At 47.6% G+C, this 14076-nt stretch overlaps 1 protein-coding gene across 1 annotated transcript in view; it reads right to left on the bottom strand.

The window, feature by feature from the left end:
* PDE6D (phosphodiesterase 6D) overlaps positions 1–6652 on the bottom strand; it is a 39165-nt gene extending 32513 nt beyond the window's left edge. The window contains exon 1 of the mRNA XM_026117566.2: positions 6419–6652. Coding sequence (XP_025973351.1) covers positions 6419–6468 — 50 coding nt within the window. The 5' untranslated portion in view covers positions 6469–6652. The remainder of the gene's footprint in view (positions 1–6418) is intronic.
* Positions 6653–14076: the final 7424 nt, after the last annotated feature.

The raw sequence follows: 14076 nt of genomic DNA, 5'->3' as shown, positions 1-14076 counted from the left end.
TTGGGGGGGGGTGAAAGGACAGACCTTAAAAGTAAAATTCTAACAACAAGTAGCTAAATATTGCTGACTAAAGGAACAAACAAACCCTTGAACTTCAAGGTGAACTTGAAATCAGCATTATTGAAGTATCCTCTAGTACCTGGCAAGTCACTTCCTACCATTGTGGAGTTCCTGCCCCTGCAGTCCCCTCACCCTTCTGCTGCCATGGACTGGATTCTGCCCCCTGGGTGAGGGCAATGGGACACTTGTGTAACTGACTATGACCTCTTCAGGTTTTTTTTGTCTTCTGGCTTGGACCACTAACTTGACCTTAACTCTTAGATTTAAGTGAAATCAGTGTCTCAGACTGAGGAAAAACTTAATAGCTTTAAGCTTTCTTAAAAAAAATTTGAGTATTACATATTCCTTGCTGCTCCTAGCTCTGAAATAGCCTATTAGTTCCCTTCAAGGTTTGTGAGAAAACTTGAGGTAACTATTTTGCCAAACAAAAATAAACTCTAACAAACTATTTCTGTTGGAGGGGGGGAGGGGGCAGCCCTCATTCTGCTCTCATCACATCAGAATTTTTTTAAGTGCTTTTTGGAGTCAGATCACAAGTACAGTGTTCTTGTACTTGCTGCATTCTATGGACTGATACCTAATGCTAAGGCAACTATATATTTTGCAAGTAAGGAATTAGACTCCCTTCCTCTGCCACTGATACACTGTTGTGGAGCGGTGATAATGCAGTTATGACTGCAACCATTTTTGTGTAGAGCTGTCCTTGTTCACTGTCCTCTACAATACAGCTTTCTAACTTCCAATATTTTAGTATGGTATTTTTTTCTGGAAACACTGACTAAATGTGTCCTAAGGCTCTACTTTAAAAAAAAAAAAAAAAAAAAAGCACCACTTCTACAATACAAGTGGACTGCATTAAATCTGAAAGGAAACTGACTGTACTTCACTCAAATAGTCTTTTGATGGGAAGAATAATAAACAACACATTGCTATTAACCATGATTTTGTCAATTACAGTGAATGAGGGGGAGCATGATCCTTACCAAAGAACCAGGCAGGATGACTCTCTGAAAAGAAACAGCAAATCTGGTAAAATAGTTCTTGCATTATCTGCAAATAGGCATCATGACCTATGAATTGGGAAGGTGAAGAGTTTGTTCATCTAGTCTACCAGAGCCACAGTAAACCAGTCAGCACAGGAAATGATTCTAATATGGTAAAGATACCTTGACCACAATTACACTTAAATGCCAAGTACAACCTGGCTGAAGCTTCTAGATGAAATGCTGGCCTCTCTGAAACATCCCTCTTGATTGCAAAGGGATGGGAACTTGTTCTCTGCAGTTAGAGCAACTGGAAAATGTGGACAACTCTTGCTTGCATCTACTTTGTAGCAGCAAAGTACTTTGAGGTTACAGATAGCAAAGTGGTAATGCAAGCTCAAGAGCAAGAGAAGACCAAGTTTTCAGATAGTATGAATGACAAGCTGTACGCCTAGCACAAAATTTGTCCAGATGTTCAGAAATCAGGAAAATGGGTGGGGAGCACAAACTCGCTTTCTATTTTCTAGAGTTTTTTTTGAATTGTATTGGTGCAAGCTAGCTGTGGGTTCAGCACAGCTTTGGCTCTCTACAGAATGCATTTCCCACCTCCTAGGGAGCCCTGTTCCCTCTGCTAGCTGGCTAGTGTCTCCTTTCACCCAATGAAACTGGTTATTCATCTTTATTCAACTGCAGGAAGTCTTAAACCAAGATCTGAGGACAGGCACACAGGAAACCTCAGAACAAAGTGTTTTAAAGGGCAATTAAGGCTGCCACCTTGTTTTGTAAATAAGGCAATAAATGAGTATTTTTACTTAAGCAGTTAAAAATACACTGATCTAATAAAAACAGGTTGGAGACTCAACTTGATGGAACTTTTGTTTGGATTTGGTAACTTCTGAATGCTGCATGAAACCAGCCCAAAACTTTGGGAACTGTTCTAGGAACTGACAGGCAAGACTTCTATTGACTAGACATCTTTTTGTATACAGCAGAGGCAGGATAGAAGTTGGGGAAGGAAAGTCCCACAGTCTGCAAAGCAATACAAGGTTCATGGAAGCTGTTAACGGTTTCTGATATAACTATCCCTCATTACAGCTCTTGAAGATGGACAGAGCTTAACAGGTTATCCTGCTAGAGTCACTTCCTAGAGAGAGGAAAAATAATGGCAGGAGCACTGGAGAAAGTGTTGGGAGACAAGAGGATGTCATACAGGGAACTTCAGGGATTTTAAGTAGGAGACCATCTGACATAAATGAAAAGCTCTGCCTACAAATGCTTAGTGTATGAGCTGTAGCTATGGGCTTATATTGACCACATATTAGTTTCATAACTCTGTCATGATTCTGACCTGAATGTTGTCTCTTTGTGCCGAAGTTCAGCATATCAATTTGTTTTAGACTTCTGAATTAGTACAGTAGGATAAGCTGTATAGCCTGAAATAGAAGTCCACACACAACTTTACCCTGAACTAATAAATGTCTATATGGCAACAAACACTGGAGGTCCAGTTCAGGTGAGGCTTCTCTGTACAGAAGCAAATAAAATAGGTGATACTTTGAATTTTAAGATTTAAAACTGAGAAAAATGGATGTGCTTACTCATGTCTTGGAAGGCTAGGCTTAGCACCTTGACTATACTATGAGACTTGAGTAGCTTTTTAGCTCTTGGCTTGTTCGGGGTTTTCTTCCTGTTCTGGCAGAAACATTACAGGAAGAAACGCAAGCTGAACTGTGGTCCCTCAAGAGTTGGTTGTGAATTAGCTGTTGCAGCCCATGACTGGATATTTCTAATCTATGCCATAGATATTTTTTAAGAAAGCAAAGCACATGCTTTCCAAATGCTGGCAAACTGGGTTAAATAGAGCAGTTGTCCTTATTCTAGTGAACGTAGCACAAGGAAAAAAAAATTGTTACTTTATATTGGAACAAAGATATAAAGGCAACCCACAAATTACCAAGGGGGTTGAAAAAGCCATTGAAAAGCAATTCCTCAATGCCAGGTTTTGACTGTTACAGGGAAACATCTTCAGTGTTACTCATCTGTGAAAAAGGATGTTAAACACATGCATTTAATGGTACCCAGTAACTGTAAACATAGAATGGCAGAATGAAACCTGAAGAATATCTTAAAGATAAGCGTGGATCAAATAAGTCTAGTCTTGACAGAGGACTGTCTCATCTTCTGGAAACAAGCATAGCCAAACCTCCTGCACTTGAGACTGCAGGACCAGTTGGGCATAAATACTTGCAGAAATGAAAGCTCACCTAATATTCCAGAGGAGTAAGTTACCACCTGAGCTGACATGAGTTATAGTCAATCAGTCTGCAGTCACATAGCACTAGACTACTGTAGATATTGTTTTTTCTAGTATAAGCACCACTGCTCAGGAGAGTGCCTTCAAAACAGGGAATTCATAAACATACTGTAAGTTTTAACGCAGTCCTCAAGAAATGACAAGCTATAAAAGTTGTTGGCTAGCTGCTTTCCATCTGTTGCTATGCAGCAAACTTACAAATTGAACACTGACAGTACACTAACTGATGTCATAATTCTTAGGACAAGTATGATATCCTCATTTGCCTGCAAACTCCATATACTTCCAGTTTTCATCTTTTCAGGAAATAGTAAAATCTGAGAAAAGAGCGAATGGTTCTGGTTTGAATTTCAGGACACTAGCCACAACATGTTTCTGCACTAGTGTCACAGAGGAAGGAAAGAATATCTGTGTATTGAAGTCAGAGGGTGGATTGGAGATTTAATCTAATTTCCACAGCAGCATGTCCCAATCAGCTGGAAAGTTTGTAGTCAGCCTCTTCAAGGGAACCACATGCAAACTGAACTTGTTTGAGGCAAACTTAAACTACCCAATGCAAACTGAATTTCCAGATGAAGTGCTTGTTCTGTGTTAAGGTAAGCAAGTATTTCAGAGATCTGCTTCCTCAATGACACCTTTTACCCTATCAACTGATCTAACTACACAAGGAATCTAGTACATCCATACCCTAGGCACCACTGTGCTAGTTTCTTGTACTAAAGCAAGCACAGCATCAGGCGTCAAGTTTGCAGGGTTTGCTTAAGTTGCAGTTAACTCTTCCTGGGACAGGAGGAAGAAGTTTAAGTACTCCAAAGATAAACTTACAGCTTTTTCAGGACATGTTCATCTCTTCCTTTCTATTAAGCAAATTAAGGCAGCAGATAGAGCACTACAGTGGGCAGAAAGATAAAGATTTATTTAAAATCTAATGTTCTTTAGAATACACACTCCTTTTTAAAAAAAAAAAAAACAAAAGTCTGAGCTGATGGCTGTCTTACAGTGAGCATGGTCAGATCTGGGCATGAGCAGTTTCCTGCATGGATGGTGCAGTGTTCCAAGGCTTTTTTTTCCCCCCTCACAAATGAGGAATGTCTGTTCAGCTGCATTTCTTTTGTGTTTATTAAAGACACATCAAGACTGTTTTTTGACTATTTTAACTTCTTATAAAGAAATTCCAATTATAAATTTGGAGGGGGGGGGGGGAAAGCTTTCCTGCTCCTTGGACTTAAAGTTTTTATGCTGTCAGGCCTGTATGGCAGACCATAACATGAGCTATCACAGTACTCTAGCATGTTCTTGGAGAAGCATGAGCAAGGTGTTTATTGCCTAAAAATATCCTGTCATTTGGTTGTCAAGAGGTAATAATATTGATTTCAGGGACCATGTGTAAAGGAAGATTGAGCTTTGAGGTTCTTCAGCCTGGAAGTGCAGAGTACTTCCACTAGAGATTTTTGTCTACACTATAGCTGTCTGAGATAAGTTTACCTTATGTTTGTCTGACATCACACCTCTCAAAGGTGAAAAAACACTTTGTATTTAAGTCAGCAAGCTACAGAATGAGTTATTTCATCCAAAGCTGGACAAAGGTTCTCTTAAATTTTTCTCTTCACTGAAGAGATATACAAGTGCAAACAAAAAGCAGTTAAAAGTTCGTTCCCTAGGCTTAACTTTCCAAACACTCTTCACTTCTACCAATGTGTTAGGCTGATCCTGTCAGAAGCTTATGCTTTTGCTAATTGCCTGCATGTAAGGCTGTTCAATTGTTTTTGACAACTAAAATATTACATCTCCATAAGTAAAAAGAATTGTCAATATTGCTACTGCACAAGCAAAGGAACCAGACGCACTACTAGGTTGGGTGAGGGGACTGGTTCAAAAGTTGAGAAGCATCTGCTTATAGTTCAATATTTGGCTAAATCCAACCTAGAGCATCTCAGATCCTGCTACAGATGGCATACAGATTACAAACATCTCGCTGACAAAAAGCTGTTCAGAAATAGCAGTATTAGATCAAGAGGGCACTTTTGTCCTTTTCAGTGTTTTCTTAAAAAACAAAAAAAAAGATTTCACTCTGTGTCTAAAGGTGAAGCTGGAAAGCTTGCATCTGTCTTCTAAACTTAGAATCTGCTATAATAAAATATAGTAACTTCATTTTATAAGTATGGTATACTTCTTCCACTCCTGGTTTGTGCATGGGCCTTTGGACTGAGCCTTTCTCTACTTTACTGAAATCCTGGGTTGGAAGGGTATATGCAAGGTCTCATTTCTCTTCCAAGCTCAGATCTGTCTCATTTGCTCAGGATTATATCTATATTCAAATAGCACACCCAGATGTAAAATGCGAAAGCTTTTTGAAAGCTACAATGCTAAAGTTGCAGAATGAATCGCACAGAAAGGCATTAGCACCTAGAGGATGTTAGCATCAGCGATAAAAGACATCTTACAACCAAGAAAACATGTGCCAGTACCTCACAACAAGAAAAGGACCAAGACATTTAGCTGCTGCTGTGGAGACCAGGTATTTCCTTCGGCGTGGAGGTGCCTAAGCAGCCGCAGCTCCCGGGGTGCACAAGGACGGCCGAAGGGGAAGGGAGCGGATCCTCCTGGGACACAGCGCGCCGGGCTCCTCGCCTGCCCTCTGCGAGCTCGGGGGGCTCCCGCTGCTCCGGGGCCGCCCGTCAGCAGCTGCCCGGTGGACAGCTCCGGCCGCCGGGGTCGCCCCCCACGCCTGACCGGTCCCGGAGAGGGGAGCCCAGCCAGGACCCCGCGGTGAGGGTCTCCATCCCTTTCCCTCCCCCCCCATGGGGCGTAGCCCGCTCCCAGGCGGGGGGAACCCCCCCCGCCCTCCCCCACGCTCCGGGGGGGCCCGCGCGGGAGAGGAGGACGCAACCGGGAGCAGCCCAGCCACGGGGGGGGGCGGTCTCCATGGCAACCGCCCGCCCCGGGTGGGGCCTCGCCCCCGCCCTCGGGGACTGCGAGCCCCGCACCGCCACCCCCCACCCCTCCCTCCGCCCCCTCCCGGCTGGGCAGAGCGGGCCCGCGGCCCCCGTCGGGCGGATACAGCTTGAAGCCCCTGAGAATCTCCTTGGCCCGCTCGTCCGTGGCCGACATGGTCCTGCCGCGCCGCGCCGCGGGCGGACGGGGCTGCGCCGGGCTCGCCTGGCTCCGCGGGCCTGGGCGGGAAGGCGGCGGTGACAGCGGCGCCTCAGGACCCCCCCCCACCCCTCCCCCCGCACTCCCTCGCACCCGCCACTGGCCGGCGCAACCAACCCGAGCGGCCTGGCGCCGCCCCGCCTCCCGGCTCGCCGCCGCAGCCAATGAGCAGGGGGCGTTGCGGCGACGCCCCGCCTCCTGCCACCAGAAGGATGGCGCGGGTGGCCAATCAGACGGCGCGCCCGCTTTCCCCCTCCACCCCGCCCCGCCTTCCCCCATTCAAGGGCGGCTGCGCAGCGGTCGTTAAGGCGTACGCCCCTGCCAAGCCTGACGTCGCCGGGGGACGGGAGTCGCCGCAGGACAAACCTTTCGTAGCCGGCTCCGCTCCGCAGCTGCCAGCGGCGGCCGCAGGGGGCCGCCAAAGGGCGGCGGGGGGGCGGGGCGCCCTCTGGCGGCCGCGGGCGGCGCCGCGCGGGGGGAGGTGGCGCCGCGGCCCGTCGCGCAGGGTGAGGGGCGGGGGCGGCGTGTGCTGGGGCAGGCCGCAGCAGCCAGTGAGGCGGGCGGCCGAGGGAGGGGATGGCGGGCTCGGGGGTGAGAGGAGCCGACCCAGGCCTGAACGGTCCCTGTGGGAACGCGGATCCGGGCGCGGGCCGGCTGCTCGGGGAGCCGCGACCTGGCCCGTAGCGAAGAACAAAGCGACGGCAGCAGAAACCCGGGTCTGGTTTTATTCAACGCCCAGTTAGGCTGCAGAGGCTGCTGTGCGCCTGAAAACTCGGGACCTGAGTGTTGCTGGTGTAAACGTGCAGGCTTTGGAGAAGTGAGGTCCAGACACAGAAAGTCTTTTTTAGAAGAGAGAAAAAGTCTCCTGCTTGAGAGTAAACTCTGCCCAAGTTTACACCTTTCATCCTGGGGCGGCCAGTGCCTCAGGTTGGAAAATACCGTGTCCCATTTCCGCACCGACAGAGGCCTCAGCCGTGTGTTTCGGGAGAGGGGACTTGCACAGCGTCCCACGCCTTCTGCACTGCCATTCACGTTAGTGTTCATGCGATGTTGCTCCTCACAGCTCGGTCCCTGTCCAGGAGATGTACTCTGGCAGTAATGCAAATACTGCCTGAACTACGCCCAAGCTAATCGAGCTCTGTTAGCATTTCTCTTCATGGGATGGGCAGATCTTGCAGCAAATTCATCCCTCAGACTGTTTGACAGAAGTTAAATTGAGCTCAAGTGATGGATTAAGTCTGTAGTTTTGCAGATCGAGCTGTTTGCATTATGTTGCTGTTCTCACTGCCTCTGTTTTTATACACAGAGTATCTACTCTTCTGCATGTACCAAGGCTGGAGCTAAAAGGACCAGCATTAGGGAGAAAGTTTAAAATAAATAGGCCACAAAAGTGGCCTTCTTTGTACTACAGAAATTTGGCCTTTGTGTAATAAAGTAGATTCTGGGAGAAAGTCTCTGGCTAATCAGCACATCCCAGAAGCCAGGCTATTCTTTAACATGAGCACGACAAATTAACTCCTCCATTAACAATCCAAGCACAGCTAATACAAAGCATTAATAAACCATGAGGAAGATAAACGCAGCAGTTGTAATCTGGCGCTCCTCAAAGTACCTCAGAACAGGACCGGCTAATAATCACCGTGCCATCAATACATTCATGGCTCTGCTCGCCTCAAAATCAGCCACTGTACAAATGAGAACATGAACATTAATAAAGGTCACATTTAATGCATAAAGACAAGGCCACTGCCAGTATAACCAATAAGTGATCTTAATAATAAAAATAGGTAGCATTTATTTCCCTGATGTATGTGATCCATGCTCAGTTCCACACCATCAGTTTAAAAGTGTATGAACAGACCATTTTGAATCTGGGCAGCAAGCCAGTGGCATGCTATGCTAATATATATCTGTCTTTTATTAAGAGTCCTTCCTGGGTTTTAGATAGCGTGCAATTACACACCCTATCTAAGGAAGAGGGACTAAAGCTCACTGAGGAGAAAAGACTGATAGGGATAAAAGGTGAGCAAGGAAAAAAGCAGATGTGAAGAAGGCAGAAGCAAATGGTCAGGTATAGGGGAAGAGTCTGCCAGGTGGAAGTAGGATCTGCTGGATTATGGAAGACATAAGGAGCTCAATCCTGCCTCCGTTCAGGCTGCAGAGATGAAAGAGCCAGCGAACAAATGGATCTCTCAGCTAGGAGTTCCTGCAGCATTAAAGGGCTTCTCTGGCCGCGTAGGGCTGACACTGCATGGTCAGGAAATCCACGTTGTATGTAGGGGAGAGGGGTAGGAGGGTTTCCAGAATTTAGAGCTGGGGCCTTTGTGTTTTCTGATCAAATCCTAGAGTTCCCAAAGTTGCGGTGCAGGGTGGTAGAGGCACTGTCTGCATCTCTCACATCTGAACTCCTGAAAATCACAAAAGAGGTAACGGCTGAAGTATTGAGGTCTTGTGACTGCTCCGGGCATGAGTAGCAGTGAAACATGTGACACGGTAACTCAAGCAGTGACAGAAACCCTGGGATCTCTGTCCCCTCAAAATCCTTTGACTGCATTAACACAAATAACACCCTCGAGCACATCAGCTTTTTGATCCACTTGCAAGAAAGTTGTTGCAAGTCTCACCGTCCCTTTGTACCAACTTTGTGCTGAAAACCTCACCTTTTTTCCTGTCTCTGGAGCACATGCTGTTGGCAGGTGTCACAGTCTCTGAGCTGTCATTGCAGGTGAGAAGATGCCTCCAGCCTGCTCTCTGCTTTCCCAGAGCACAAGGCACTGCTCTTCTCCCAAGGTGCAGAAAAATGAAGTGTTGTTTCACTGGATCAGCATAACTGGGAGATGGTTTCATAAGCTGGGACCTCATCCCACCCCGCTCCCAATGGAAGGGGTTGCACAGCTGCTTCGTCTCTAACATGGCCATGGCTGCAACACTTGATTTTATTTTACTTTAAGTTGGTTGGGAAGTAAAATTATTACAGATTCTTTAGGAATCAAATCCTAATCCCAGTGGATAAATCTAGCCTAGTCTATGATTTCTTAATATAACGCGTTTTATTTGGGTTATTGGTAAGCTCCCATGTTGTCCTAACACATCTCTCTCCACCAGTTTTTGATTTAAGCCACCTTATTTACAAAATGTGAGGGAAAGAATAAAAAACATAAAAGTACCCACTTTCACTGCCAGCCCTCTTTTTGGAGATGACAAGTGGAAATTTTCTTGCCAGTGACACACCAGTATTGGGGCTTCAGGAGGGGACTCCAGAAGTGTGTCCTGGGACACAGGGAAGTGCACACAAACAAGGGGCAAAGCTGGTGGTGTCTGCCTGGCAGGATGGGTGCAGACGCCAGCAGGATGAGCAGCCTGAGGAAGAGTGCTGAAGAGCTTTGAGGAACAAGACACCGAACCCCGCATGATGGAAGTTGTAAGACAGAGGGATGTCACTGTGCCACTAATCACACCCTTCCAGGTATCTGTCCCTTACAGGTGACTTTGCAGCCTCACATGTCAGCTTCTGAGAGAAACCATGTTCTGAGATTCTCCCCTGGGACTCCATGACCCCACTGCTTGGGGAGATTACTCTGGATTACAGTCTTTTTTCTCAGGCAATGCTGGGAAATAAGGTGAATTATCTGCTGCCTAAAAGGGACCTGGATTGCAGAATCACAAGGAGAAGAGATGGGTGAGTCAAGAGATAATGCCAACATTAAAAGATAAAATGGATTAACATCTCCCAGCATGCAGAAAGCTGCGTGGGTGGAGGTGAGATGCTGCAATAGCAGTTTAAAAGGGGATGAGACAGCTGGGCATCCCCTTATTTGTCTCCTAAAAAAAAGAAATCCATCCCGAAAGCTGAGGTTAGCTGACGATGTCCTCCAAAGCCCACTTCAGCCAGTCAGGTTGGCTGTCAGCAGTCAAGAGATGTCAGGACAGCCGAACCAAAAGACCCTCCTCACTGACCTGGAAGGGGCTAATGCAGCAGGACTTGGTAGTAGCTGATAGATTTTTACCTGCAGGCTCCAGCTAGAGGTTGCAAAAATGATCCATGGGAAATAGCTCACAATCACATATTTCCAGTTCTATTTCAGTCCTGGATTTCAGCTTTAACAGCTCTCGAGACAAATGAGGGTATGCACTGCTCTCCCAGGGTAACTGTTTCAGTGTATCTGCAGGGTAATATGAACTGTGGTGGCGGGCCTGTTTAGGATGTGATTAAGGAGGTAATTCTCCCTCCCTGTGCAGATGAGATATAAGTGTGGCTTAAGGAAATTACTGAATGGCTTGTTATGGCCCTGGCTGAGTTCCCTTGCTGTGCAAGGCCTAGTTTTTTACATCCAATTTGCTGTGAAGCTCCGAGTGTCACAGCGGCATCCCAACACCTGCAGCTCTCTGTTTGTATGACACACCTTCTCTGGAACGTGGGACCCCAGGGACCAGCTGTATATGACTCGGGGACACAGGCTAAGCCCCATCAGCTTTCTTAATAGTTTCTGATGTTCATTCCCTGGAAGTTCCTTGCTCCTGCCAGTGCCAGTACAGTCTGATCTTCAGGGACTAGCTGACTTAAAGCTAGGAGCACTTTGCTCTTAGCTAAAGAACTGTTAACAGACGCACACTTTGTTCTCAGAGTGGCACAGATAAGGGTACAGACCTTGGGAAGGACCCCCCAAAAGCCCTCTGGTTCCCACCCCTGCAGTTTTCCCACCTTCCCAGAGTCTTTTGGCTCCCGGTCTGTGTCCTGGAGAGGACCTCAACTCCTCCAGCTCCCTCCTTGCTCCACCTGCTCCCCACATCACGGACTGGGCTCTGTGGTGTGGTTTATCGCTCGTGGGGACCACTTTGCTAGAGAGTCTAAAATCACTTCTAGCACCTTGCAGTCTTTCACTGCGTCTCTTGGCATTTTTCCATTCCCACCCCAGGAGGATCGGCCAGAGGAGCAGTCAATGGCTCAGCTGGCAGCCTCCATTGTCCTGCCTGGCACAACTGTTCAGTTGTTTATTGCCGTTAATGGCCCCATTTCAGTTTCTCAGGCATTGTCTGGTTCTTGCCATAAAATGGAAGATTTAATCCGTTCTGAAGGCTGTAGCATATGCAAGGATTCAAAAGATGAATGGAACCTGTAAGTGTAAAATAGACCCAAACTGTCATGCCATGGGAACAAAGAACACACTAAAAATGTAGCTTTGAAATGTTACCCCTTTGTACTGGTCATTTTGCAGTGCAAATACCCCGAGATGCTGCCACTGTGTGTCGTATCCCAAATGACTGCTGTGCCCTCAAGAGAGAAACTTTGCTTGCTTTTAATTAAACTGTTTTCCAGGAAGTGATGGAACCTGAGAGGGAACAGTTGCTCTGAGGGATTGCTATGTCATGGCTAAATGCGACCCACCGCCTGCAGACCGAGCACGAGGGACGTTTCGAGTCCCATACTGCCAGGGATGCCACAAGTGTAGCCAGGCTCCCCATCCCAATAAACGAGTGTGCACCAACCAGTGCACATTAATTGCCGTCTATGGACTGATGTTATTACATAAACGAGACGATGAGAAGCTATGCATGGCAGTCAGCCACAGGGCACCTAATGCATAGTAACCTGCTCCGTGTCCTGCCCGTGGCAGTGCCAGGATCTGCTCTGCCAGACAAGGACAGGAGTGGGAGAGCCAGGCATGTGGTTGGGGAAATGGGAGGTGCAGGGGTAGGGGAGTTTGGTGCCTGAGATTGGGGTTCTCGTTCAGAGAGGCGAGATTCACAATAGGAGGGGGGAAAGAGGGGATTTAATGGGCTTTCAGAAGGGGACAGGCAAGTCTAGGGGCATAGGCCACAGGAATTTAGGACCCAACTTCTAAATCTTAGTTGGGACTCTGTGTTGTCACGAGCAGGCCAGCACCGCAGGCAGGGACCCCCAGCTGACAAAACAGGCAATGGACTGTTTGCAGCCCCAAACTGTAAATCCTCATTTGGGGCTCGTTGTTTCCCACTTGATCGTTCCAGGCCCAGCAGGTCTTCTCATTAATACAGCCATCCCATCCCCAGTATCCACTCCCACCCCCACCAAGGGTGCTGCTGAGCATTACATCAAACACTTCCGTGTCCAGCTGTCTTCAGAAAAAGGGCTCGAGCACAAAAGAGATGTGCCAGTTGCAAAGAGTCTCTAAGGGTCAAGGCAAGGACAACTGGCTAAAAGCATTATCTTGAAATTCTCTTGCTGTCTGGCGCTTGGAAATTTACTCCCAATCCCTCAGGGTAGACTAGGGAAATTAAGTAGATTGATATCATGCTTCCTGCTTTTCACTGTCACCCAAATCCACGAGTTCCTTTTTGATCCCACTGCTGTAACACTCTCCCACACCTCAGTCATCTGTCATTTTGATTATTGTAATCTCCTGCTCCCAGACTGGTTGGCATTTTATCCAGCCCACATTTTGGAAAGCTGACAGATTATCTGAGGTCAGGACAGGGACATGTTTATAATTTTTGGAGCCTTCAGCTACAAGAACTGGATTATGAATTGCTTTTCCCTGCAGTCTCCTAGTGGGAGAGCGAGACTAAGTGGTCTCACAGCTTGGCAAAGCAGTGTTTGTTCCTTAAAACATAGGCTTCCAAGTGATTACATATATTACTGTGATAAATGTTAGGATCTGAATCAGTAGATCACTTGTCCAGGTAGATGTCTGTCACTTAAAGCACTGGAGTTCAGTTTTATGTCAGTCTCCACATTTTAATGAAAACTGTTCTTCTGCTTTTAGATAATTCTTACTATCTAAGGCTGTGTTTATTACTGCCTCATTGCACCTACTCCTATTAAATGCACTACAGGCTGAGGCAGTACCTCCAGCAGAATTATACCCTCTTTTACCAGCAGATAAATTGTATTGCAGCTCTGGTTCTTCCTGGTTAGAATAAAGTCATCCCGTCCCGCTGCCAGGCGTTGCTTTGTGATGGATTTGTACAGAGTGGAAAGAAGAAGAAGTGGTGGGGATGAGAAGCGGCCCTGGCAGCCCACTTACAGGCTTTTTTTCTTGTACAAACACTAAAATGTGGATTTGCAGAGGTGCCTGTTGCTCATACTCGGTATCAGCTGTGCCATCGCTGGTCCTCCCCGGTCAGCGTAGATGTGGTGCTACGTACTCCGGCCAACTGGACAGAAACGTGAGTGGATGCTGCTGTCGGACAAGCTTGGCCTTGGGTCAGGCCCGGCGCTCGGAGCTACAACCCAGGCCTCAGCGCAGAGGCCATCGAAGGCACTGTGAAGCCTCCCGCTCGCCCAGCCCTGTGCGCAGGGCGACCCAAACACGGACATGCCAAAAACTGGCCAAAGCGGGAATCAGCGCTCACATCCGGGGTTGCAGCACCCCATTGCCGTGGCGACAACCCCAGGCAGGGGGGCACCAGCTGCCTCGGCGGCCCCTGAACAGCAGGGTGGTGAGCGAGACTCGGGTGCCTCGTCCCCTCAGCCCCCGCCATTTGCCCCCTGCTGCCATTTGCCCCCCGCTGCCATTTGCCCCCAGCCCTTGCCCGCAGCAGTGAGCGGGGCCGGGGCGCGCTGACCCCTCTCAGCCCTCGCTCCGG

Source organism: Dromaius novaehollandiae, chromosome 9 (assembly GCF_036370855.1).
Source record: "Dromaius novaehollandiae isolate bDroNov1 chromosome 9, bDroNov1.hap1, whole genome shotgun sequence".
NCBI classification, from domain to species: Eukaryota; Metazoa; Chordata; class Aves; order Casuariiformes; family Dromaiidae; genus Dromaius; species Dromaius novaehollandiae.
Note: the sequence above shows the minus strand (reverse complement) of the source record. Positions and strands in the feature narration are given on the sequence as shown.